A 26,064-nucleotide genomic window follows, 5' to 3' on the forward strand; every position below is an offset into this window, starting at 1 on the left:
GGCGGATAGTCGACGTGTGATTGCATGGAAACGGCTTGACGTCCCTCCAGAAACCTCCCTGCTGCAATCGATCTCGATTGGCGAGTGCAGCCAATTACATGATGGCAAGGCAAAGGGACCTTTTTTAATGTATGTACATAGGTGCAGCAAAAGGTAACCCAAGGGTCCAAGCACAAAGATGTTACAGAAAATTGCCGGGCCAAAGAGGACCGAATTCCCAAAAGAGGTAAATGCTTGCGAGGGGTCAAATAGTTGTAAACCGTTTTGATTTGCTCGATAATGATCCGATTAATATACTTTTTGAATTTGAATTTGAGCAGGTTGTGCATTAATTAGATGGTGGTTGTATTGGCTTGTTTTTGATGTAGTTTTGTTCTGTGTCGACGATGTGTATTGTAATTTTTCATCACCATTATCAATTGATCATCACCGTCATCATCATCATCTTTTTACTTTTTCAACATCTTGTCCCGTGTAAAGATGAGCCCAGCCCAGCCCAGCCCAGCCCAGCGCGTAATTTATTTCCTATTTCAATTTACGCACCCTGGCCCCTTTGGCTCCCGTATATGGCTCCCAACAACGGATGAAAGCGCGCGGTGGCATTTGGGACAGGACACTCCACACACAGCAGGTGACACGGCCGCCCTGCGCGACCGAAAAGAAGGTGGAGTTTTTGGGAAAAACAGGGCACGGTGCTAGAAAAGTGGGGAGTGAGCTTGTCAAGCCCACACCAAGCCAGGCCGACCTGGACCCGTTGGCCACGATGTGTCGGACAAGGGTGTGCCTTGTAAGGCTTTAACGTCTCAGATCTGTCTCCGACCCTGGCTGCCAGGATTCGGGGGCTTCTGGGAACCGGCAAGGGGGTGTGGCTCCCGGGGGCTGAAAAGGAGGGGGGGTGTGGCTGGTGGAATGCTGGAAAGAAGGAAAGAAGAAACTTTCCCTTGTGCTCAGACTTGAGTTGAGCCCATGGGCTGAGATTGACGGCGGGCACGCTGAGGATTTCGTTTTGTTCTAATTGGGGAAGGGTGGTGCGATCGGGTTGGCCGATTGTTCGCATGCCCCAAGAGCTAATATTTTGATATACGAATCTGCAGAGAAACAAGGCGTTTTATACTGACGGGCTGGCTGGGCTTGTTGCATGCGCACATCGATGTCTGCATATGTGGGGGAGGTGGTGTCAATGTGAGTTCGGAACAGCTTTCCGACGACCAGACACACGGAGATTATCCGATGGTGGGAGAGAGTCATGGCGACTGGAGAGTATGGAGTCCGCTGAGGGCGATGAACCAATATCGAGAGCAGGTTTTCCCTCCCTCTTCTTTAATTTGAGTCGCGCCTTGGCAAACACCAAGACTGGCCTGTGCTGTGCGCCGTATCGAGGCCTGCATCTTTTCTGTTCTCCTCGGGGGGGACGGGGACTGGGGAACAGCTTGGCGCCGTGGGACTTGGGGCACGATTACAAATTTACAATCTTATTTGATGAACATGACGAAGAAGAAAAAAACAAGAGCAAATCCAGATTCAGCCCATAAGAAATAAACCCCAATTAAAAACGAGAGAGAGGGACATGCGTTGTTATTGTACATACCTCGGTACCTAGGTACGTATGCCATGTCCCAGATACTCATTCCTAAACAGGCAGGCACGAGCCACGCAACACCAAGATACAGCCATCCAAGATCGTGTACATACTTGCAGCGCAGATGTTCGGAAATACTCAACCAAACACATCAGCCCCTCCCCCCAGCTGTAGGCATGCACTGCATACAAAACACTCCGCCGGGGCGATGGGGGGGGAGAGGGCGATCGCGCACATCGTCAAGAACTTCATGCCGCCCCGTCCAACGACACAAACAGCACCCACCACCTCCCTCTGCACCGCCACTCACTCACTCCATGCACGTACTAGATCTGACGACACTCAGCCGTCCCGTATCAGAAACGCGCACGATTCAGATCCATCTCAAGTGTGTGTATGTGTGTGAAGCCAGGAAGAACAAAAGAACAAAAGAACAGCGGTACATCCGTACGTACCGTCGGGATCTACGAGCCGGGGGCAAATCCTCGTTGCCGGGCATCCCAGGCTCTCCTCAAACAAACTTACATCGTCACGCGATTCTGTCGAGTATCTCGTTCGCTCCCACTTTTGGAGCGCAGCAGTGGTGTGTTGTGTTGTCCCACGCGACTCAGCCTGCCAACCTGAATCTGCTGTTCCTGACTCCACGCCTGGTCCGTTGATCGATGTGCCTGCATCGTGGAGGTGGGAAAGCACGCACGCAACAACTACCGTGTGGCGGTTCAGGCGGAGGATACGCTTGACGCAGCGGCTGTTCCGTACAAAGCGTAATTTCATATTGTCCATGAAGCTCGATATTGTCCATAGTATCGACTGTCATGCCGGTGGGTGGTTCTAGATGACAAAGCCTATGTATTGTATATTGTATATTGCTGATACTTGGCTCCAGCTGGATAGACAATGTGCTCGCTACAAGGATCAACCAGACGCCCATGAAAGCGTCTGTACTAGTAGTTCTACGTATTTTCTCTTTACTAGCGAGAGTCGTCAACGCCGTTGCTTCGGATGACACTGACACTGACATGTCCAGCTGGTGGAGCAAGTCATGCACAAGATTCGCGTCTGCTTTGGGGAAAGCTGGGGGTTCCAAGCCGCATCATCCCGACTTTCTGGACGAACCACGGCACAGAGATGTCCCAAATACCCATCAGGATCCAGATGAAGCCGCTGGCGGGATATTCAAAAAGAGCCCTCTTCTTGATATTTCCTCAACTGACTACACTGCAACGTTGCCTTGCCACGAGGGAAACAGTACAAACAAGATATGATATGCCTTGCTCTCATCAAGAAAGTGTCGACATGTACTATTCCAAATGTCTCACAGGCGAATCCATCCTGGCAAGGCCCATTTTCTCTGCACACCATCTTCCGCGAGAATCCGGTCCCCCTCACAGGGCTTTTTGCCCGTAGTAATACAGATTGGGTTGCTTATACTCCACAATGGCCTCATGTCCTTGCCTCTCTATGGATTGGGCAGGGTCTCTTCCATGGCCCTGTCACCCCCCTCACGATGCTGCGAGTGTTTGATCTGCCTCGTCTTCCACGATGTCTTCCCCACCTGTATGGTCGAAACCGCCGAAACTAGTGTCGTAGATACCGACCTTGTCCTTGCCTTTTTCCAAAGTGTCCAGCATCCATGTACATACAACACAAACGGCGCGTTCAACTCGTCCATCTCCACGACACCCGGTAGTTGACCTGCAGACGCCGCGGGCTCTTCGGCACCCTGTTGCCTCCCCTTCCCAACAGCCAGCTCTGTGAACACTAGAGAGAGTCAGCTATTCACCACTGCCTTGCCCATAGTTTACACCACTCATTTGTGCCACGTTTGGGTGTGGTTCCCCCATTTATTAGTCCTTGTTGATTCTCTTCCAGACTTCGCCTTCCGCGGCCGCCAGAGACTCTCCCGCAGACGCCGCCCACTTCCTTGCCGTGTCCCAGACGCTCGCCTCACTTTCGTCTTCATATGCCCTTTCTGCTCTTTGATAGCTGTTGTACCCTGCCGCGTTGACATCTTGCTGGTAGCCTCCTGCCGGCAGTGAGATTCCCGCCGTCGGGTAGTTTTGCTGCAGAGGTGCGGAGACACCGGCTGGTCCAGAGTGAGGCGGTGGTCCTACTGTCGAGGCGGTGGTCGATGATCGTGCCTGGACAGGGAGAGTTGCTCGAGGCGGTTGATAGCCCATCTGTGGAGGCATGGTCGTCACTGGTGGCGACTGGTGATTCTGGAGTGATTCACCAGCCCTTGGCGGAGGAGGGATATTGCTTCTCGTTCCACTGCCACCGCCTGGAGGGACAGGAACAGCGCCAGGCTGCGGTGGAGGGGGGTTGTTGCCTACTGAGCTGGTTCGTGTTGGTGTAGCCAGGACATGGCCTCCAGGTTGTGGTGCGCCAGTCGCCTTGGGCAGCATCGGCCTGGCTCCAGGTTGAGCTGGCGAGAAGGCTTGTTCGCCACTAGTTTGGGGGGGCTCCAGCTGCGCTTGGCCGCCTTTGTTTGAATCCGCCGTCTTGGGAGTCACACCCGCAGGTTTAGCAGCGTTAATAGGGCTAGAGCTATATACTGGGATCGGCGCCATGTTGGAAGAAAATAGAAGGAAATATCGTGGCAAAGATCACTCGGTAGAATTGTCCAGATTTTTTCTCCGGGATTTTCCTTTGTTTTGCTGCAGCCAGTTGGGGACGAAATCAGCCGAGTTGACGTTGCGTGTGCAGATGCAAGGGCGCCGTGTGCAGAACCGCGGTTTGCCGTATGAAGCTGCGTCGTCGTGTCACCCTGGCAAAGTTGTGAGTGAGCGAGGAAAGGGAACTGGCATCAGGGCCAGATCGGAGTGTCGTATCAGGCCGGTATGCCACGTAGATTCAGAGGATTTGCGGGAGCCTTTTCAATCAGTTGTTGTCACAGAGAAAAGTTGACAAGTGTAGCTTTTCACGCCACGCACCGAGACAGAATCCGGCCACAGGAACGTGGCGTCGTCATTGGAGGTGGTGACGTCAGGTGACACCTCCCTCGACAAACGGATGCCTGAACACGCGTGTATCGAGCATTGGCCGTTTTGCCATGAAAATGTAGTTGCTGCGGTTGTTGGGGGTAGCTCTTGAAAAAAAACTCAATTCTGCAGAGGCTGATGGAATTGGCGGCACAGTTGGCCCGTAACTATCCCAAGGCCCGAACCCTTGTGACTGCATAGAGTAATATGCAGCCAGGAAATACTCCAAAGTGCTGAGCGCGCAAAAATAGCAACAAAACATATTCAGTGCAGACAGATATGAGATAGAATTCATAAACCACATGTTGAATATACAAAGAAATCCCTTACTCTATACAGAGTCAATATTATTCAAGTCTTTGACGGAACAGCAAATGGGCACTTCCCCGTTGCCCGCTGTTGCACGACTTCCTCAAGCTTCGCCATCTCTTCAGAACCCTTTCCCATCTTACTTCGAGGCCCGATATCTTCCCACAAAAATCCTTCAGGCTTCATCTCCTCATTATCGCCGGGGACCATGCCTCCCGCGGCCCACGTGGCCCAGGCAGTTGGTCCCCAGCGCCACCAGAAAGTCGCCGGTGTATACCACGGCTCCTTCAAGTAATGGAGGTGCTTCATTCGTTTGCTTGTCGGATCCGGTTCGGTAACAAAAACTACACGAGAGAATCTGGGCAGCGAGAGATATCGGAGGAAAAGTTTCCGTAGCAGGAGAAGTGTGTAAGTGAGCGCGCACACGGCGACACCAGGCTCGGGGAAACTGGGTCAAGAAAACAAGTTAGAATGCAGATCTTGGACGTATAATAATAAGTCTGAGAAGCTTTGTGATTGCTGACTTGCCGGAAAGCATATCGCATCCTCGCGCCCATCAACACCATCACGATCTGATACCCCAGGGGCCGTAAAGCTCTAGGGTAGGCAGACAACAGCAAGTCCATCAGAACAGATCCCAGTTGCGCAAACTCGTCCATCGGCCGCATGTACTGCTCTTCGTATTTGCTTGCCCATTGTGAAACGTCGTCCAGGAACTCGATTGCATCTCTCCACTGGTTTTTACCGAGCTCTGCTTCATAGTCAATCTCCATCAAGTCTCCTACGTATTTCCAAACTGAGGCGACTGCGGCAACTTCCATTTCCAAAAGCGGTCTCCATTCGTATAGACGCATGAACCTCTCGGGTTCCGACATGGCAGTAGAAAGAACGTAGAGGAGGTCTTTATTCAGAATCCTTCCTGACTTAATATATGGAGCATGTAGGTAGTTCATGCGTGCTACCGCCTTCCGAAGCATCGACGAAGTTGGAGCATAGTGGGCAAAGCTGCAATAAATTGACGTGAGGACTTGTTAGTTAACATGAACATGAGACAGAGTATCGGGTGTAAATACCGTACCAAACAAATATGATTTCAGTGTCTTCGTATCTGCCAACAGTCAGCATCGTCAAAATGCCAGATGATAATGCGATGAATGGGTCGGTCAAAATAGAAACTTACCGCTTTGGAGATTGGTCAGACTTGTTCAGGTCACTTACGGAAACAAGCAGCTTGGCTATATTTTCCACTGCGTAGGTCTGCCCAATTCATTAGAAAATACTGCGATGTAACGTCGCCTGCAGGGGAGAGAATTGACCTACCCTGAATAACGCATATTGTTGCGAAAGGTCAAAAAAGTAGGGAAACTCGTATGAACAGATATTTTGCACAATAACCTGGGCTTCCTCGCTCGTCATTTGCGCTAGGGATGCACGATCCGGGTAGGGATATCGTTGGCGTAGCTTGTTGACGCGCCGAAAACGAAGAAATGAACAGAGTGAGACATAGGACACAAATGCGATTAGCGAGATTTGGCCCCATGAAAGAACACGAAAAGACCCATGGTCAGCAACTTGATGGTAGAAGCTTGAGACGGTCAAATTGAATGCCATTGTCGTAAGATTATGCTGAAGGTAGTGGATTCACGATTGGCGCACAATCATTGACCTGCGTAGGAAGGGTATATATGAAGTAAAACTACAAAATCGGGCAAAACGGGGTCGATTCACTCCACGGTCCCGTTGACGAGAGATGGCGGTTAAAAATAGACCAATTTATGTAGGGTTCAGATGATAGAGGGCAATATTGCCTTGTTTATTAGGAAACATGATGCTTCTGTTGTCTTTCTGACTCTTCCTCGACCTCAGGGTTGACTTTTTGGAGAAGCTGGGGAAGGTTTAGAGGCGCACCAGACTGCGATTAGCACACGCCAACCGCCGGATAAACATTTGGCCGGGGTACATGGAGAACACACTCCCAGCACTTGGGGGGCAGCAGTAGGACCCACCCGCCAGTGGTGTCAACGCTGTGACATTGGCACCACCAACATGAAGTCTTCAAGTGCGCGTCGGGAAATTCGCGGCCATTCGAACCCTTTGAGCCTCGAGTCTTGGTCAAACCACTGATCTCGATTGCCTCTTCATCGCATCAATACAACCCCACCAACTGGCTGGTGTGCCTCGGCAAGGGCAAAGATATCAAAATGGTCGGAAAGGTGTCCGAGAGAGTTCTCCTCAGGGAGGGTAAGTCCTTTCTCAAGAAGCATGCATACCTGTGTGTACTTGCGGCGACGTGTTGGTTTACTGACTTTCTATGCAAGGGTTGGAGAGAACTGATAATGGCATGAAGCTCACAACCTGGCCGGATGTCGCCCCAATTAACCAGAAGAACTACTATACGTGAGTCTGACTCGAGTGTCTATATCGAAAACAGCCCGTGCTGACATTCATTAGCGACTACATGAAGCGGGATGATCAAGTTCTAGCCCTGCGTCTTCAGAACGATGCGACCCGCGACCGACTTGTCCAAGGCGCCAGAGACCGCGATCGCCTCCTGTCCAAGCCTGCAAATGGCGAGCTTCCCCTGCCTGTTCCCGATCTGACAGAGGAAGATGGCGCTGCGACACCATCTGGTGGTGTTGATCCATCGCGCATCATCGTCATCCACCCCGGCAGCCAGAACCTCCGGATAGGTTTCGCCAGCGATGCTCTCCCCAGGACGATTCCAACCACATTGGCAACGAAATTTCCGCAGACAGAGGCTGAGATGTACGAGGCCCTGCCACGACGCCAGTTCGAGGCCAAGACGACCGATCAGCAGTACGGCGAAGAGTGGTCCAAAAAGTATTCAAAAATGTGCAGCGAATTGAAGTCTGAGATGCGCGCCAACAAGAGAAAAGTTTTGCCAAATTCTAAGGAATTGGTCCAAACTTTTAATCGGCGCACGGAGCCAGAAATTATCGAGAAACACAACGACCCCTTGGAGATAGAGTGGACCGACGTCAAGACCCTCGAAGACCCCGATTCGCTAGCCTCTTGCTTCATTGGAAACGATGCCCTCCGTGTGCCGGATGACTCAGATCCCAAGTTCAAACTCTGGTGGCCGTTACGTTATGGGTGGTGGAACGAGGACGAGTATTCCAGCCAGGAGCACCTGTACGATGACTTTGAGACGTTACTGGACAAGGCACTTCGTCAAGAACTCGGCTTGACTACCAACAGCGAGTGGCAACAATACAGTTGTGTGTTTGTCATCCCTGATCTTTACGACAAGAAGTATGTCGAGCAAATTTTGCGATCTTGTATGACTTGGTTCGAATTCAACAAGGTTTGTTTCGTTCAGGAGGGCATTGCGGCTACTTTTGGTGCCGGGTATACCCAGGCTTGCGTTGTAGATGTTGGCGCACAGAAGACGTCAGTCACTTGTGTGGAAGATGGTCTCTGCATTGAGGACTCTAGAATTAACATGAAATATGGCGGGTACGACATCACCGAGACTTTTATCAAGATGATGCTTTACGACAACTTCCCCTATCAGGACATCAATCTACAAAGACGATACGACTTCCTCTTGGCCGAGGAGCTGAAGATCAAACACTGTACCATGTCTCAAGCCGACATTTCTGTGCAGCTTTACAACTTTCACGTCCGAGCCCCCAACCAGTCGACTCGGAAATATACCTTCAAGACCTATGACGAAGTCATTCTGTCGGCTATGGGTGTGTTTGACCCCTCAATATTTGACAATAGCGCCAAGCTTCGAGGACGACGGAAACTGGTTGAGCGCTCATATAATGCGTATGATGTTGAAATCCCTGACGATCCGACCTCAGCTGCCCAGCTTGCCGTCTTGGCCTTGGTGAAACCCTCGATCATGTCAGCTGCCAACGGCCCGTCGCATTCACAGTCTCAGTCGCAACTAGAAGTTTCGACGCCTAGCAAAGAACGATCTCAGCCATTCAACTTTCTCGGCAGGGGTGAGAATGGAGTAAATGGTACGCCGGGTGGCTCTCATGCTGGCTCTCCAGCTCCCGAGGGAAATGGGACCCCAGCGCCCTACATCTTTGGAGCTGGAAAGGAAGCCCTAAACGTAGACAGCCCTGCTCCAAGTGGCTCTCGTGCTACGGGTACGCCGGTCCCCGGACAACAGTCTCAGTACTCACAAGCGCCGTCTGGCATGTTTGTGGACTCTAATGCGCGGAGCGCGACTGACATCGCTGTTGAAAGAGATGGCGTTCTTCCCATGGCCCCTCTCGATATCGCAATTCTGACCAGTATCCAAAACGCAGCCAAGGGCGATGATAAGAAACTTCGTGACTTGTTGGGCAGCATCATGGTTATTGGAGGCGGTTCAAAGATTCCCCAATTCACGGTGGTCTTGGAAGAGAAAATCAAGGCCAGACGGCCAGATTTGTATGACAGGATCTTGGTGAGCAGAAGTGCCAGGGATATGGATGAGCAAGTCGTCGCTTGGAAGGGAGCCAGTGTATTTGCCAAGCTTTCGACGAACGACTCGTGGATCACTCCCTTTGAATTCGAGCGATTGGGTGCAAGGACCCTTCACCACAAGGTACTTTGGGCTTGGTAGGCTGGGGCAAATGTACTGTTTTGCGACTGGGATGAGGAAAAGTCGGCTTTTGGGAGTTCAGGGACTATGAATAATTCGGAACATTGAATACACCAGGTAGGTATATGAGGCAGCGTTCAAATAGGGATGCTTAACACGATTGCAGTTGCTTAGATAGAGGAGGGTTTCCCATCTGGTCTATATAACTCCATACCATACTTGATTTGCTACATGGTGCAAAACAGCACTTTAAGGTGTAACATGCTGTAACTTACCCTCAAGCAGGGGCGGATAGAAGAATCGTAAAGCGATTGAGCCGGGGTTGCTGTTTTCCCATCTATCGGACCTCGGTCTTGTCAGCGCATCCGATTATACACGAACCCAAGATGCTTCAGTGTAAGGTTGGCTTATTTCCAGGAGCGCCACTCGCTCTTCTAACTTCTGTTTGTTGATATTGACATTCACGCTTGATGACTATGGAGAGGACTACACCCAGCCATGTATGGCTCGACAGCTATAGATATTTATATGACCTCGGTCTACGGAGTACTCATTTCAATGTTGATTGAGAAGAAGCAAGGTCCAAGACCAAGTCCAACTACTACCAAACAATTCAGAGCGACTCGCATCCATATCACCATGACCCAGCCCAACCCGCCCGCATCCATACACACAGTTCGCCAGCGGGACAAGCTGACACCGGAACTCGCGCTCGCCCAGACCTCGGTTCCTGTGCCCTCTCAGCCCGCCGAACGTGCTGGTCGAGGTTGCAGCCACGGCGCTGTGCTACAGCGAGCTCACCTGGGCCAGCCAGAACCCGCGGTTCTTCGCGCCCGACAAGGAGCCCGTGCCGGGGCAGGACATGTCGGGCACCGTTGTCCAGGACGGCTCCGGGTCCTCGTCCTCGTCCTCGTCCTCGTTCAAGCCGGGCGACCAGGTCTTTTGCCGAATCGACGCATATCGGCGGTGTCAGACTGATAGCGACTACTCCGTAAATATCACAATACTCTCCGAGCGAGTGATGCGCATCACATCCAAGACAACTGGTTGATTTCACTTTTTACCATTTCGATCCCGTTGCTTTGACGACATGTGTCGGTCATGTGGCGGACATGCCAGTTCAACTGCCGGGATTATGTAATCAACCGCTCAAGACCACCTTCGGAACTAGGGACTCCGGGTCTGTGTACTTTTGTAATTACGGAGAATTACTCGGTTCATTCGTCCAAACAATGCTCGGCGCGTCATAATCTTCAACTAGGCCTCCCTCCCACAACAAGTTTCATCCAGCATCATCATTCCCACCCCCCACGCCATGTGATTCTTCTCATTGCCTCTCGACTAGAGGTTTATCCAGAACGGCCTTTCTGAATCATGGCGTTGATATCCCGATACTTGCCCTTTGCACCATCCGCAACCACAGCGCAAGCCGTCACGTACCTTCTTGGCATCTCACTCTTTTCCATATCGTTTCTCGTCTTTCTCAACAGCTCCGTATCGTTTGTCATTACCGATCTCATAGGCCAGAAGAAGAACGTCGGCGATGTCGTGGGCACCTTGGGCTTCGCCGACGAGATTGTTGCCCTGGTGGCATGCCCGACATGGGGACTGATATCAGACCGCCTTGGAGTCCGATGGGTCGCTGTCATAGGGTACGCAGTTATCGGGCTCGCACTGGTGTTGTTTGTCCAGGCGAAGAATGTCTACCCGCAACTACTGCTTGCGCGGATTTTCTTTGCGGTAGGAGCCTCGGCGGCGTAAGTTCAACACCCTCCTCCCCCCCTGGCCCCCATCTCGCGTCTTGTCGGAGATAAATGGGCCGAGCCGAGACTTCTCCCTCTCTTCTTTGGTTTGGACACCTGCTAACGGTTGGCTATTGGTGGAAATGCAGGGCGACCATGGTTACGGCTATTTTGCCGTCACTGACGGATGAGGGAGATTTGAGCGATGGTAGGAGTCCATCGAGGTACAAGCCCAACCAGCGATTGAGCGTTGCATTTTCTGTGGAGTCGGAGGCTACCATTACCCCGGAACGTTATACTCGGTCATTATCCAACGACTCGCGAAATTCTCGTCAACAACAGGATGCCGTGGCCAAGTCTGCGAAGCCGTCTGCTCTGGCCGGCCTCGTTGGCTTATTTACAGGATGTGGTGCGCTTGTAGCGCTGTCCTTGTTTCTGCCGCTACCCGCGAGGTTTGGAGATATTGACGGCGTCACGCCTGGTCAGGCAGTATCATATAGTTTTTACGTGGTTGGTGCGGTGTCGTTGGCCGTTGCTTTGTTTGTTTTTATAGGTTTGCGGAATTTAAAGGGCGAGGAGGGCAAAGGATGGACGGTATTATTTGGTATTTCGGAGCGAGATGCTTATGCCAGATTGGGGGAGAATGGCGATGATAGAACACAGCGACAGGTATGCATGCTACAACACGCTGTAGGGAAATCTTTGAAGCTTCAAGCTTGGACTAACGGCCACTAGAAGACGATTCCATATCTTCATTTGATGAAGGATTCTGTGCTATTGGGATTTGCGGACTCCAGAATTGCGCTCGGGTACATTGGTGGATTTGTTGCCAGGGCGTCGACGGTAGCTATCTCACTGTTCATCCCGTTGTACATCAACACCTTCTTCATCAGCAATGGCTTCTGCCAAGGCTCGCCCAACGACCCATCACCGGAGCTGAAGAAGGAGTGTCGTGCAGCTTACGTACTGTCATCAATTCTTACTGGAGTGGCACAGCTAATGGGACTGGTGTGTGCGCCAGTGTTTGGATATCTGTCTGGGCGAGCCGGTCGAGTAAACTATCCAGTTGTTGTGGCCACAGTATTCGGCATGATGGGATATCTGATGCTACCACAGCTGTCGAGTCCAGAGTTCAAGAATATAGATGATAGAGGGGGAACACCTTTCATCTTCCTAGTGGTGGCACTTATTGGAGTCAGCCAGATCGGTGCCATCGTGTGCAGCTTGGGCTCTCTAGGCCAAGGCGTGATTGCAGTCGAGCTGCCCCGGTCAGTACGACGCGAGCCGTCAATTGCACCAGGCGAAGACGAATCGGCAGAATCAGAGCCACTGATGCGCAGGTCGACCAACGAGGACTCTGCTTCACGGGTGAGACTGAAGGGATCTATTGCAGGCGTGTACTCACTGTGCGGCGGGGCGGCGATTCTGCTTTTAACAAAGCTCGGAGGCGTGCTGTTCGACTCGGTGTCGAGGGGAGCGCCGTTTTACATGATGGCTATATTCAACGGGGCCTTATTGGTGGCTAGCTTGTGTATGGACGCCTCGCAGGCGTTTGCGACGGCAAACCAGGGACGGGGACATTAGGCTAACGAATCACGATCATTTATACAGCTATACAGCAATACAGCATCATTATGCCACCACTGTTGACGGGACACGGACGTGTTAGTCTGTATACTGCGTACTGTACACACGGCTGATGTTCAATCTACAACTTGGGAGCCACATGTCCATCCAGCCTTCCTCGCCATGACGTCCGGCCGTGGTCGATGATGTTGGTCGATTATTTTGTGGCGCCACGATGCGGTGGAGCCGACCGGGAGTGTCCCGATGGCGCATACGACTTGGCGTCGGACGGCCTCTCAATTGCTGCTTCTGCTTCTGCTTCTGCACCGTGATTGCGGATTTCAGACGGCAGACGGGGTTAGCAAGATGATGACTGGCGGTGATTCTGTGCCCGACTAATGCCGCATACATACTTGTACGAAGGGGGTGGTTGGCACAAGTCATACCCCAAAAGCAGAAGCGGAGCGATTTGCCCTCGCACGCATGGCACAAGACCAAGCAAGCCATTGACGACATACATGGAGACGCTCACTGAGTGAATTGACTGACTGGGTGCTCCATAGGTAACTTTTATGAAGCACGACATGAACAAAAAAAAAAAAAACAAGCAAAAGAAATAAAATAAATGTCAAGATGGAAATTTCCAATCACAAATCACACACAATCAGTCGTCCTTGGTTGGCTACTCTGTACGTGGTCATACTACGTGGTTGGGGCGGGCGGGCGAGAGAGAGGGGAGAACAAAGCTTGGTGGTGGTGGTGATGAAACAATAAGAGCTTCTCGGCCGGCCAACCGTTCCGTGATGGTGGTGGAAGGCGGTCAAAAATACGAGGTTGGCTACTTGCGCATGCGTGGCGTAACATGCGGGAAGCCGGATTGATGGATGGGAAGTACGGAGTAGGATGGTGCTGGTGTGATGGTTGCAATGACGCTGGTGGTCGTGGATCTTGGCGATTTGCGGCATTGTTTTGTTTTGTCTGCTTGTTTTCCATTGTTGGCCCGCCCGCGCGGCAGGGACGGGCAGGGACGGGAGCGCGGCCTTTTTTTAGGTTGGGTTCGTTGTTTCGTGGCCTCGAGACTGATGAAAATGAAGGAAGCAGAGGGCCAAAGTTTGTTTGTCTGGTCTGGTTATTTTTGTTGCCCAGCCACGCGCTCAAACACTCAAGCACCCGCCACTGGGGCCGTGATGGACTGACTGACTACGGAGTACTAACTAGTACTACTCCGTATGTACTTGGGCGCGCTTATCGTATGTGCCGTTTTGGAGAGGCGGCTGCGGCCCAGAAATCACGTATCGACGGGGATACGTGGGCTGAGCGGTGCAGCACGCAGGTAGGGCTGATTTATGCCCAAGATCGGCCGGCCCGCCGGCGATGCAACAGGCATTTGTGTTCCTGTGCAGACAATCGACAAGGACCCGATGCAGCCGAACACGGTACATGTGTACTCGCGCCCTGCTCGTCATCCAAGCGTCTGCCCGTGCCTACTTGGAGGTGGCACGTCATGTATCAGAAACCTCGTGTCCCCGACATGGACGTCCATACATATGCAAGGCCGTGCGGCGTGGACCGGGAAGGAGCACTTGAGGAGTAGGAGGGGGAGGGGTGGTGGCCTGGCCGTCCGACTTTGTCTCTACGACGACGGGAATAAATTTATTGCAAGAAAAAAAGAAAAGAAAAAAAAGAGAGAGAAGAGAGAGAGAGAGATGTCACCGCAGGAAAAAAAAGGTGTGGCAGCTCCTGATGTCTCGTCTTTTCTGGCAACAACAAACGGGCATTGTGCGCGAACAAAAGAGGGTTTCCATTTTTGCGTAGGTTTAAGCTTTCTCGGGGTGTTTCAAATGGCTGGGCAGACAACAACAACAACAAAAAACAAGGGACAAAAAAAAAAGAGGAAAAATGAGAAACGTACTTCCTCATGCAGCCGGACTTCTAAAAGACTACAAGTGAGTCTTGTACATTTTGTCTCAGCAGTTCGTCGGATCGAGATACATGATCATACATCATGGTGCATGAGGGCTGCCGAGGTGGCTCCAACGGCCCTCTCTGCCGGCCTACAAGCTACAAACCATCTCTTTTCCCACCCCTCCTCCAAGCTACGGGGAATTTCCATTCGTATTTTTTTCTTCCTAATTTTTTCAAGGAATTTCCTTGCTGGGAAGAACAAAAAAGCGTCTGTGCATCTCGGGAGAAAAGCCCAGTCTCCTGCGGAGCTGCGCTGGTCCCTCCGCTCCCCATGCCACTGACAGGGGAGGCTGGCCGCCTCGAGTCCATATGGGGAAGAGAAACGAATGATGCCATCATGTTCGTTTTTTGTTGTTGTTCCGTTTGAGAGTCTATTACACGAATGCGACGAGGAGGGACGGACAAGACGGGAGGTTGCTTTTCTGGACGTATAAACTCTTTCGTCCCAACCACTTCTTCCCACTCGACTGGACCGACACACACGCTGCCCTCTTTCTTTTGAATCTCACCAACCTCTCTCTCATCATTACGGCCCCAGCCTTCGTTGGGAGTGTACACGGCTTGCTTTGTGGGAGAAATACTTATTAGGGACCTTGTTCCTTGCCGTGTTTCTTTGCACAATCGCCCGTCTCCCACCCCCCCCTGACCTAGTTGTCCCTCAACCTCTCTCTTTTCTTTCGTTTTTGTTTTTCCAGTGGTTGGAGATTGGATACACTGCCATCCTTACTGTCGCTACAGTTGGCTTGCTAGGGGGTTCGATATGAGGTCTTTTATTGTTGGACTGGCGTGTGCTGCCGTGGCGTGGGCGGCCGGCGGCGCTGATGAGCTTGACGCGCGATGGAATGAGCCGACTAGGACGACTACGATTGTGACTTATACGACGGTTACTGTTTGTCCGTATACCACGACGGTGACGCATGGCGGAACGTAAGTTGGGACACTCTCGCCCATGTTGCTGCTGCTGCTGCTGTGACTTGATATCAATACAACATCACCATGGTCGATGCCGTTGCTAACCCTGGGATATAGAACCGTCGTCGTCACCAAATCCACACTGTCGACCGTAACCCTCACCAGCTGCAGAGGCTGCGAAGGAGCCACGGTGACGGTCCCCGGACCAACCGTCACCCAAGGCACCACGACGCTGGTCGACATCACCTACACGACCGTGTGCCCCGTCACGGAGACCATCACGGCCCCCGGATCAACCTACCTCACCACCAAGACGGTCACCAGCAGCGTCGTCACCAAGGTACTCACCACCATCTACAACACCGTGGTGCAGCCCGGCGTCACCAGGACCGCCACCGACGTGGTCCTCTCGACAATCACCTCGCTCTGCCCCGTCACCCAGGTCACCACCATCGGCGGCAAGGAGCAGACAGTCACCTTCACCACCACCAGCCTCATCACCACGCTCGTCCCCGTCACCGAGCAGAAGACCGTGGTGCAGCCCGACCGCACCAAGACCGAGGTCCACGGCGTCACCTCGACCATCACCTCCCTCTGCCCCGTTACCCAGGTCACCACCATTGGCGGCAAGGAGCAGACCATCACCTTCACCACCACGAGCCTCATCGAGACGGTCGTCCCCACGACGCTCCAGCAGACCGTCACCCAGCCGGGCCAGACAATCACCGCCACCGACGTCGTCAAGTCCACCATCACCAGCGTCCACCCCGTCACCCTCGTCACCACCATCAACGGCAAGCAGGAGACCATCACCACCACGGCCACCAGCCTCATCGAGACCCAGGTGCCCGTCACCGTCACCAAGACCATCCACGGCGAGGCCACCACCGAGACCCTGACCAACGTCGCCTACCAGACCGTCACCAACCTCGTCCCCGTCACCGAGGTCGTCACCGTCGGCGGCGAAAAGGTCACCGTCGTCAACACCCGCACCGAGGTCGTCAAGGTCGCCCACTCGAGCGTCATCTTCCAGACCGTCACCGCCCCCGGCCAGACCCTCTCCTCGGTCCACGTCCTCACCGTCACCGAGACCCTGGGCGGCGGCCTCGCCACCCAGACCGTCACCGTCCCCGGCGGTCCCGGCACCCCGGTCGTCGTCCAGAGCACAAACACGGTCCACCAGAGCGTCCCGTCGTCCACCCTCGTCGTCACCCAGACGTCGGCTCCCGTCGTCACCGCCGCCGCCCAGGCCCACGCCCCTGCTGTCGGGTACCTCTTTGCCGGCGTGATGGGTGCCATGGCTCTGTTGTAAGGGGCGAATGAAAACAAAAAAAAAAGGTGTCGCGCCCAAGGTTTCTTTTTTTTTTTCTCTTCTTCCCTCTTCGCTTCGTCTTGACTCTTTTTTTCTTCTTGACTACGTGATTGGGACCCCCCTTCCATCCGCTGCTGCACATTCCATTCAACAGTGGACACGTAGGCATTTTTCTTCTTCTTTTATCCCGAGTATAATTACGGGAGTAACTAGGAGTACGGGGATCGATAGTGACATAGTAGTGCCCTTTTTTTTTGGCGGGGAGAGTACATGCTTGGATGAAGTGATGATTCTTTTTGACGCCGTCTATGGGTGTTGTTTTTTTATTTCCTCCCCTCTTTTGGTAGTGGCTCATCTGTTGAGGGGGCGGTACAAGGGTACAAGGGGCCACGTTCCCTGCTTGAGTAATGACGAGGAAAAGTAGGTCTAATATATATATTTAATGACATGTGCTTGAATATGAACAAGTTGCGACCTGAAGAAGTAAACCCTTGCTGATTTTTCATTGTGTGTATAACTTGACTCCATCTTGCTAGCTTCTGACGCACCGCGATGTGTGAACTCACTCGTCTAGGTGTGAGATGCAAAATAATCCAATTCAAATAGATCAATAAATCAAGCAACCTAGCAACCAAGCACATTTCCAACATTTGTCACGATCCTACACGGCGATGAACCGTTCTGGATTGGGCTCCACAACCTCCGTGACTTCCCTCTCAACGCCCGTAAAGGTCGTCCCGGGAAAGTACCGCGGGATGTTGAGCAGGAATGAAGAGTTGAGGTCAATCCACACCACCATTCGGCGAAGCAGGCCGCCCAGCCCCAACGAGTCCAGCCCGCCTCTCAGTTCTAGCATGCGCACTAGGCCCTCCATGTGCGTTTGGTAGGAGAGCACGTCGCCGTGCATGGCCTCGAAGCTGGCCATCTTGGCGACGGCTCCGATGAGACAGTCGCTCGCTAGCGTCTTGTCGTCCTTGAAGGTGTTGTTGATGGCCGTGATGGCGTCGTGCTTCATCCGGAGGATGTGACACCCCAGGGTGCTGATGTTGTTGACGGAGGCGTAGTTGGCTGCGGCAAGGAGCATGACCACTTGGAACGGGGCGTTGTCCGAGAGAACAAGAGGGAACCACCTGGACCTGAGAAGGCCCTTGTTGCCCGGCTGGTCCAGTTCAGGGATGTCTCTGGCCATTTGGACAATATCTATGTGATGTGATGGTGAGCATATATTCAAAGCGAGCTGTGGGACATGCTGCGTCTCGATGGCGCTTTTCTTTGTATAAAGCCACGAAATATTGCATCATTGGTCGGAAATTGGGATGGACTTACAGTGGTCTGCCAATGCTGGGATATAAGGCTCCCATGGCCCCGGATATGATCTGAATGGATCTACACGACCACCCCCAAAGTGCGTATCCATGGGAGGGAACCTGGTGAGGCTCTGTGCGAATAACTGAAGCAGCCTGTCTCCAGGCAGGCCGTCGAACTCCTCGGCTCCCGCCGCATCTTGGACGGTCCCCGATGTTAAGACGGATGGTGGTGCAATTGGGCCGGCTCCAATATATTCAAACGTGACGGTTTGAAGCTTGTTTCTCCTGCGGCGACTCACCTTCGTGGCGGCTGGTTTCCTGTCAGGGTTGGCATTGCCATCTCGGATGCTGCTACTCGAACTCTGGGCCTCGCTTTTGGACCCAGAAGAGGACGAGTTTGATGGTGAAGACTCAGACGAGCTCTGTGACTGTTGCTCGTACTGCGCGCGGTGTTCCCTCCAGGCCCGCTTGGACAGGAACGATCGAAGTCTGCGACTGGTGTCGACTTTCAGCTCCTGCGGCCGACTGCCAATGACAAATTCGAACTCCGTAGGATGCGCAGCCTTTGCTGCCTGCATAGCTGGATTGGTGGCTGATGTTGACGATGACGAAACACATAGAAGTCTTGGACGATGACAGGCAACATGCAGAAACCTAATTGGGAAATTGTTGGATACAAGAGCCCTAGACTCGGTGTAAGGCCGTATCCACGAGGTACTCCGTAGGCTAGCTTGTTTATAACTCTATAAAACCAAAATGCTGTAGCAGTTGAGGATGCGGAGCCCCCGGATTGCAAATAGATTAGTTTGTCGTTAGCGCCAACTGAAACGGGACCTCTGATTGGAGTTTTGGATGTGTTTGTGCAAGGCCTGAAGAGAGTTTCTGTAGGCAAAGCGATGGCAAGGGTCAAGGCTGGAGAAGGTTGTATTGGATGGAGAGTGTAGACCGTCACGAGGTTGAAGTCAAATGGGGAGCAGCCCGTTGCTTGACGTCGAATGTTAGAGAGGGGGGTGCGGAAGTTAGGAAAGAGGGAAGGAGGCAAGAACACAACACAGTCAGTTCCTGCCGGAAACCCGGCCAAGTCACGAGCAATTTGTCTTGTCTCTTCTTCGTTCCACTACATTGCAAGGTGTGCAACACCAAGCGTGTGCTTTCTTTTGTTCACATCGTGTCCTCCGTACCTGTTGCAAGCTATATGTTATGGTTTGTGTTCCCTTCGGGAATTGGCACTGCCGCGAAGTGGTGGCGTTACGACGGTGAGGGGTTCAATGGAGAAGGCTGGATTCAAGCCCGCAAGAGAGGACAGGACGAGAAGGGCTGCAGTCTTTGACAAGATGTGTCGCCTCCCGTCAAGCATTGATTATACACACCACTAACATATAACACCTAACCTAGAATGCCATCGTGAGCGACATGCAGGTACCTGAGGTACTAGGCACGAACGACACGTTGTACCTGCCACTGGATATTATGCTCCATCCAACCAGTGTCACATCCCCAAACGGACCTTAGCTACCTAGGTAGCTTGACGTGCGAGCCCGAGGCTGCTGGGTTCGTACCTTGGGCCTAAGACGATCGTTCATGGGTTGAATTGCCACGAGGCCAATCCATCTTTTGGCGGGACAAATAATGTCGCGCTCTAACCAAATCGAGGCAATGCATCTTGAAGCAACCGCCGCAGAGGGCCTGTGGATATATATTGGTCGGAACAAATCAAGACTTGATTTCATGCGCCACCGTTGAACTCAAACGCTCCGACCAGCATCCTCAATGCGGCTCCTTTCCTAAAGAGGTGTCTGCAACAGGCGCATCTAGTGAAGTCAAATTCTGAGGGGTCTCCTCGTGCAGGTATTATGCCTTGCCTTGTGGACTTGGTTTCCCGACTCTTGCTTTCCTGGTCGGGGCTCTGAAGCACGTCACGGAGCTAAGCCTGTCATTCGGAGGATTGAAATCCGATAAACTCTGATGCCATTTGGAAACTGAAAACGGCCGGCAGGCAGGCAAGTTGACAGCCATGGAACGGCGTATAAAAGGCCAGAGGAGAGCATGAATTTTTTTTTGAGGGGAAAGCCTATGAAAGCTCGAAACTCACTAGACAGCCCTCAACTCAACAAGTCTTACACTATCCTGGTTTTTCACTGCTTTTTCACTTCGATACACCTTCTGCACAATGTCTCTCAAGGGAAAGACTGCCATCATCACTGGGGGAGCCAAGAATCTTGGCGCCGATATTGCCAAAGAGCTCGCTGCACTTGGAGCCAACCTGGCCTTGCATTACAACTCTGCCAAGTCGAAGGAAGATGCCACAAAGTTCGAAGCTGTGCTCAAGCAGAAGTACCCTGGCATCAAGCTCCAGTTCTACCAAGCCGACCTCACCACCGAGGCTGCCGTCAACAAACTGTTTGACTCTGTGAAGAAGGACTTTGGGAGGATTGATATTGTTATCAACACGGTCGGCAAGGTGCTCAAGAAGCCAATTCAAGATGTTACGGAAGCCGAGTACGATGAGATGTTTGCGTACGCGAATCCCAACTATTCCTATTTTCCCCTCCCTCTTATATGCAGCTCTTGGCGAGACTAACGTGGCATAGGGTCAACTCCAAGTCTGCATTCTTCATTCTCAAGGCCGGCGCTAAAAACGTCGAAGACGGTGGCAAGCTGATTACCATTGTCACGGCTCTCCTCGCTGCCTTTACCGGCTTTTACACTTCGTACGCCGGATCCAAGGCTCCAGTTGAACACTTCACCCGTGGCGTCGCAAAGGAGCTTCAGCCCCGCGGAATCAGTGTCAACGCAGTTGCTCCCGGCCCCATGGATACTCGTGAGTCGCTTTCTTGCTTTTGAAAAACCAGCCGATTGTTAGACGAACAAGACAAAAACTGATCAATTGTATACACAGCCTTCTTTTACCCACAAGAGTCTCCCGAGGCTGTTGCTTTCCACAAGAGCCAAGCTCTCGGCGGGCGCCTCACCAAGACCGAGGACATAGCGCCAATTATCCGTTTCCTCGTCACGGAGGGTGGCTGGATCACAGGCCAGACATTGTTTGCCAACGGTGGCTACACCACTAGGTAGTTGGCAACATGCAATATCATGTATCTAAAGGGTAGTTGACAAGGGAAATACGGCGTATGGGGATAGGATTAATAAGTATCAAATGCAGCGGATGCTCATGAACACATTGGCCGTGTTCATATCGCTCAACACTAGTGAACGTGCTTGCCACCTATTATCCTTGCTATATCCGAGACTTGATGAAGCTCCGCCCAATTTCCCTGTCAACCCGCAAGAGAAACTTGCATCATGGCCTCTCTTCCCCGCCATCCATCATACTCATAAATCGCCCGTTCCAAAGCTCACTTACACCACAGGCAAACCGGTCCCGCCTCGCTTGTCTTGTCTCCGCCAAGTGCCCACTCCGCCGCCCCACCCCCTCAACCTCCAAAACCTCCAAAACCAACATGTTACCCGCCATCTCGCACCTCAACTCCCATAACCACCTCTCCCAACCCGACAAACCACCATGGCACCAGTCGACCGCCTAGACCAAGACGTCCTCGAGCGTACGCAAACCCCGATACATCCCACACCCGGCGCCCCCTCTAACCTCTAGCAGAGCAGCTCAAGGACGTAATCCAAGACCTGTACCAAATCATGGTCCAAGTCTCGACCTACGACACCACCGGCCGCCCCAGCCGCGACGTCCTCTCCAACGAAATGTGACATGCCCTGGCTGCCCTTAAACCCCCCCCTCCCCCAAGAAAACGCTCAGTCTGACAGCGTGCAGGAAAACCCTCTCGGCAAGCCTACAAGCCCTCCACGCAACGACGTCGGGCAACGCGTCGCTGCCGTCCGTCCCGCCCGAACTGCTCGAGTACGTCGAGAACGGCCGCAACCCGGACATTTACACGCGCGAGTTCGTGGAGCTCGTGCGCCGCGGGAACCAGCTCATGCGCGGCAAGATGCACGCCTTCGGGGAGTTCAGGGACGTGCTGGCGCGCGAGATGGCGACGGCGCTGCCCGAGCTCAGGCCCGACGTGGAGCGGGTTGTGCGCGAGACGGGCGGCCGGCCGCTGCCCGAGGTGAATGGCGATACTGCTGCCGCGTCTTCGTCTACAGGCGCGCCGGGGAACGGCACGAGATGAGGGCGGGCTACAAGCGAACAGGATGAATGGACGGCTGTGACGCAGACGGCAAAAGGAGCAAGAGTAGACAGACACTATGATACCCCGTGATGAATGAATTTGACTTGGACTGTCCTTTGGAATGACATAAACTGGTGTAATATACACACGTCATCGTTTACGTGCGTTTCTATCCACCGTTGGAAATAACCCGTCCTTGTGAACCCGTGAGTCATGTGCTTCCTCAACCGCAGCTGAGACTGCTGTTGTCTTGTTGTGTTTCCAGATAAACAAAAAAGAATTGAAGAACAGTGAGCAAATAATTAATAAAATCACTTTGACAATGGTCTATAACGCCTTGTAGATGTTCACATGCGACGAGCGTCCCTGCGTATTGGCCTTCCCCCCCCCCCCCAAAAAAAAAAACATGGTCTATCCAGTTGGTTTCGTCGCCCTGCGGCTACTTGGCCGAACATATCTCATCAACATATACACCAGTGACATGCAGAAAACAGCGGCAACGGCAAGGTGTGGCGGCAACAAAACCACGGCCGCCAGAACCAGCATGCCGTACTGACGTAGTGTATCAACTAGATTGTTGCGGGTGTCGCGGCGTTGCTGATACTCATGCATAAGCTTTTCTTTAGCTGTGGCATGATCCTCAGGGATATTCGTGTCCCGAGAATCGCTGTCGTCTGTGTCCCACTGAACTGCCTCCTGCTCTTCCTCTTCCTCCTCACTCTCTGGCGCGTCTTGAGCTGGTGGTCACTGGAAGGGAAACTGACCGCCCCGGGATCGGCCACCGCCGGCGTTGGCAAAGTTGAACTGAGCACCGCCTGGGAAGCCTCCTGCACCTCCAGGGAACCCTCCGGCGGATCGGAAGCCGCCTCCACCAAAACCGCCCTGGTTGCCCATCATACTAAACAGAATCTCGGGGTCAATTCCACCCATGCCGCCCATACCCCCGCCACCAAACATGTCTGCAGGGTCCATGAGATCGTCGCCATTGTCATAGGCAGCCTTTTTCCTATGCGAGGGTTAGTATATGCTTGATCTTGGATGACACATCTTTAGGTTGAACTTACTGAGGATCGCTCAAGGTTTCATAGGCTTCTGACAGGTCCTTGAACTTGGCTTCGGCATCTGGATCGTCCAGGTTCTTGTCAGGGTGAAGCTTGATGGCCATCTTACGGTAGGCCTTTTTGACATCATCAGGCCCGCAGTCCTTTTCCACACCCAAAATCTTGTAGTAGTCCTTCCGTAGGCTCTTCTTCAGCTCAAGTTCGGCTCTGCGAATCTCTTTGGGAATAGTGCGGTCTTCAGGGTCAGCCTCCTGAATCGCCTTCCACTCCCGAACAGACTCCTCCCAGTTTCCAGCCTGACCAAGTGCGTTGGCCTTGGTCTTTTTGGCCTTGAGGTAACTCGGATCAAGGCTGACGGCCTTTTCAGCATCGGCGATTGCCTCGTTGTATTGCTTGAGCTTAATCTTGCACTGAGCGCGGTTCTGGAGGAGCTTGGCATTAATGCTGTGGTTGTTGGGATCAACCTGAAGAGCTTCGCTGTACTTTTCGATGGCGGCTTGGAATCGACCAGCCTTGAACTCGACATTACCTTCCTCCTTCATACGGTCTAGCCTCTGCACTGTTTTGAGCCACTTGACGGCATCACGATAATCTGGATCGCAGGTGAGGGCCATACGGAATGACTGAATGGCCTTGGTGTTGTCGCCCTGGCCATAGAAAACTCGGCCGCGGAGTACTAGAGCCTCAGGGTCTTGAGCATTGTTTCGTAACAGAGCCATCGCGATGCCTTGTGCTTCACCCAAATTATTCTCGCGGCCAACAAGCAAATGTGCATCGCCGCGAAGGAGCTGCCACTTGCGAGGCTTCAGGACACCAGGTCCCAGCCCGCGCTCCGCCTGGTCTATAGCATGGAGAGCCATTGTAACACCAGTACCTTGCTTTAGAATGTGCTTGGCCGTGTCAATGTGGTACATCATCTCTTTGGTCGGAGCCATGTCCTTGGCGGATGGCGCGGGCGTGATGCGACCAAAGGTTGTCATGGCCTCCTCGGGGCGACCCAGAAAAGTGTAGATACGAGCAAGCCGTAGCAGAATCTTGGAGTTTTGGGGGTCGAGGTCGGCAGCGCGACTACAGTCTTCCAGGGCAGCCGCATACTGGCCATTGGACATGCGAGCGGCGGCACGATTGCTCAGATAAGTTGGTGAGTCAGGGAACAGATCGACGGCTAGTGAATAGGAAACAAGTCAGCAAAAAAAAAAAAATTGTGCAAGGGAGGATAGATGGGCATGGCGCAGACATCGAGCCGTCACGCATGGTCATACCTTTGGAGTATTGTTCAATAGCCTTTGTGTAATTCTTGTCCTTGAAAAACCTGTTGCCCGCAGCCTTGTAGGCTTCGGCGTCGTCTAGAGCCGTCGGTACCGGACTGGACGGGTTAGATCTGTGTGGTGGCGGCGCAGGAGCATCATTGTGATGGGTTCCATTTGGGATAGGAACCGAGAAGTTCGCCTGGGCCGAAGGGTTACTCTGCGGCTGCGAGGCAGGCGACGAGGCGCCGTTGACCGGCTCCCGGTCAATATCCATGTGATCGCTCATGGTGGAATTGGACAACTTGGACAGGCGACGCCGCTCCTCGGGTGGCAAGTTGAGAGGATGCGTGTCGGGGTCAAATTTACTGCGCCGCGAGGACGAAGTAGACGACGGCTCAGTAGAGTGTCGAGAAAGTCTCGCGTGGCGGGGTGTAGAGGAGGACGACGACGACTTTTCAGGAGCAGGGTCCTTGGGTTCCCGGTACGAGACTGGCCGTGAGCTTCTTTTGGAGGGGGACTTATTGTTGGACGAGCCCTTTGTGGGCGACGCAGGCTCCGAGTGTGGGTGCGTCTGGTGCTGCAAGAAGTCGCGGTCGTCAACGCTAGAACTAGGCGTATGCTTCCTTGACGACGAGGTCGAGGTGGACGATTGCTTTTTGCTCCCGCCAAAGAACTTCATCTTCTAGCCAGCTCCAAAACGGGCTCTGCGGTATTAGAGCGGGACGGCCAAACCTGATGGAGCAGGGCGGTCCCGAGCCTCGACACAAGAATATATCGGATAAAGGACTCGGATGGGGGTGGGTGGCACTGTAACCGAGCACCAAGAGCCTAAGGGGGCCCAAGTCCAAAAGGTACGTAACGTGGGCAGCCCAGCAGGACGAGGCACAGTCAGCACAGTGGCGCGGTGCTTCAGGAGGCGGTAGGCCCGTCCCGAGGAGATCCAGCAAGCTATTGATTGATTGTTTCTGGGAAATGGCCGATCGAAGATGGTTCGGTGCAAAAAACGGAGGTCGTGGTTGGGGCAGGATTTTTCTTGTCGACGGAGAACGGGAGGTCCAAGGATGCAAAGAGAGCAAAAGAAGCAGAAAGAAAACTTGGCAGAGAAAAGGAAAAAAAAAAAAAGCCCTGACCAGAACTGACGTCGCAGTGCGCAAGGTTAGCAGGAGCAACGTAGGCGGCGCAAAGGAGCAAAGGAGACGGCAAAAGGAAGAGGGACGAGAAAATCCCAGCCCGCGATTTATCAAACGCTCAGAAGTGATGGGCCACGTTTGACGGGTTTGACTGGGCCGCAACCAACCTGTGACCTGGCAACTGGACGGAGGATGGAGGCGAGGCAGAGCTGCAGACTGGAGAGAGATGGATTGATTGAGG

General features: G+C 53.0%; 10 protein-coding genes across 10 annotated transcripts; 6 read left to right on the forward strand and 4 right to left on the reverse strand.

Annotated features, from left to right (window-relative positions):
- Positions 1-3,426: 3,426 nt before the first annotated feature.
- Positions 3,427-4,149, reverse strand: MAA_07067 (uncharacterized protein; the record flags this gene model as incomplete). Its single annotated transcript, XM_007825065.1, has 1 exon — positions 3,427-4,149. One exon carries the CDS (start codon positions 4,147-4,149, stop codon positions 3,427-3,429), a length of 723 nt encoding a protein of 240 aa, XP_007823256.1.
- A 762-nt stretch (positions 4,150-4,911) lies between these two features.
- MAA_10768 (C6 finger domain-containing protein) lies at positions 4,912-6,480 on the reverse strand (the record flags this gene model as incomplete). Its single annotated transcript, XM_011412687.1, has 5 exons — positions 4,912-5,317; positions 5,449-5,874; positions 5,948-5,977; positions 6,050-6,126; positions 6,190-6,480. The coding sequence occupies 5 exons, from the start codon at positions 6,478-6,480 to the stop codon at positions 4,912-4,914; spliced, it is 1,230 nt and encodes a 409-aa protein (XP_011410989.1).
- Positions 6,481-7,070: 590 nt separating this feature from the next.
- On the forward strand, positions 7,071-9,454 carry MAA_07068 (Actin-related protein, ARP8 class; the record flags this gene model as incomplete). The annotated part of the gene is made up of 3 exons (XM_007825066.1): positions 7,071-7,110; positions 7,188-7,266; positions 7,321-9,454. The coding sequence occupies 3 exons, from the start codon at positions 7,071-7,073 to the stop codon at positions 9,452-9,454; spliced, it is 2,253 nt and encodes a 750-aa protein (XP_007823257.1).
- A 618-nt stretch (positions 9,455-10,072) lies between these two features.
- Positions 10,073-10,411, forward strand: MAA_10769 (Thioredoxin; the record flags this gene model as incomplete). The annotated part of the gene is made up of 1 exon (XM_011412688.1): positions 10,073-10,411. One exon carries the CDS (start codon positions 10,073-10,075, stop codon positions 10,409-10,411), a length of 339 nt encoding a protein of 112 aa, XP_011410990.1.
- A 396-nt stretch (positions 10,412-10,807) lies between these two features.
- Positions 10,808-12,759, forward strand: MAA_07069 (Major facilitator superfamily; the record flags this gene model as incomplete). The annotated part of the gene is made up of 3 exons (XM_007825067.1): positions 10,808-11,190; positions 11,325-11,844; positions 11,911-12,759. 3 exons carry the CDS (start codon positions 10,808-10,810, stop codon positions 12,757-12,759), a joined length of 1,752 nt encoding a protein of 583 aa, XP_007823258.1.
- A 2,707-nt stretch (positions 12,760-15,466) lies between these two features.
- MAA_07070 (uncharacterized protein) lies at positions 15,467-16,930 on the forward strand (the record flags this gene model as incomplete). The annotated part of the gene is made up of 2 exons (XM_007825068.1): positions 15,467-15,633; positions 15,736-16,930. 2 exons carry the CDS (start codon positions 15,467-15,469, stop codon positions 16,928-16,930), a joined length of 1,362 nt encoding a protein of 453 aa, XP_007823259.1.
- A 661-nt stretch (positions 16,931-17,591) lies between these two features.
- On the reverse strand, positions 17,592-18,815 carry MAA_07071 (uncharacterized protein; the record flags this gene model as incomplete). The annotated part of the gene is made up of 2 exons (XM_007825069.1): positions 17,592-18,130; positions 18,257-18,815. The coding sequence occupies 2 exons, from the start codon at positions 18,813-18,815 to the stop codon at positions 17,592-17,594; spliced, it is 1,098 nt and encodes a 365-aa protein (XP_007823260.1).
- Positions 18,816-20,407: 1,592 nt separating this feature from the next.
- MAA_07072 (short chain dehydrogenase reductase) lies at positions 20,408-21,312 on the forward strand (the record flags this gene model as incomplete). Its single annotated transcript, XM_007825070.1, has 3 exons — positions 20,408-20,754; positions 20,829-21,058; positions 21,137-21,312. 3 exons carry the CDS (start codon positions 20,408-20,410, stop codon positions 21,310-21,312), a joined length of 753 nt encoding a protein of 250 aa, XP_007823261.1.
- A 448-nt stretch (positions 21,313-21,760) lies between these two features.
- MAA_07073 (mediator of RNA polymerase II transcription subunit 10) lies at positions 21,761-22,382 on the forward strand (the record flags this gene model as incomplete). The annotated part of the gene is made up of 3 exons (XM_007825071.1): positions 21,761-21,800; positions 21,854-21,956; positions 22,025-22,382. 3 exons carry the CDS (start codon positions 21,761-21,763, stop codon positions 22,380-22,382), a joined length of 501 nt encoding a protein of 166 aa, XP_007823262.1.
- A 411-nt stretch (positions 22,383-22,793) lies between these two features.
- Positions 22,794-25,372, reverse strand: MAA_07074 (small glutamine-rich tetratricopeptide repeat-containing protein A; the record flags this gene model as incomplete). Its single annotated transcript, XM_007825072.2, has 4 exons — positions 22,794-23,113; positions 23,147-23,388; positions 23,447-24,608; positions 24,706-25,372. The coding sequence occupies 4 exons, from the start codon at positions 25,370-25,372 to the stop codon at positions 22,794-22,796; spliced, it is 2,391 nt and encodes a 796-aa protein (XP_007823263.2).
- Between the last annotated feature and the right edge of the window lie 692 nt (positions 25,373-26,064).

Source organism: Metarhizium robertsii, assembly GCF_000187425.2.
Source record: "Metarhizium robertsii ARSEF 23 chromosome Unknown MAA_Scf_2, whole genome shotgun sequence".
Taxonomy (NCBI): domain Eukaryota; kingdom Fungi; phylum Ascomycota; class Sordariomycetes; order Hypocreales; family Clavicipitaceae; genus Metarhizium; species Metarhizium robertsii.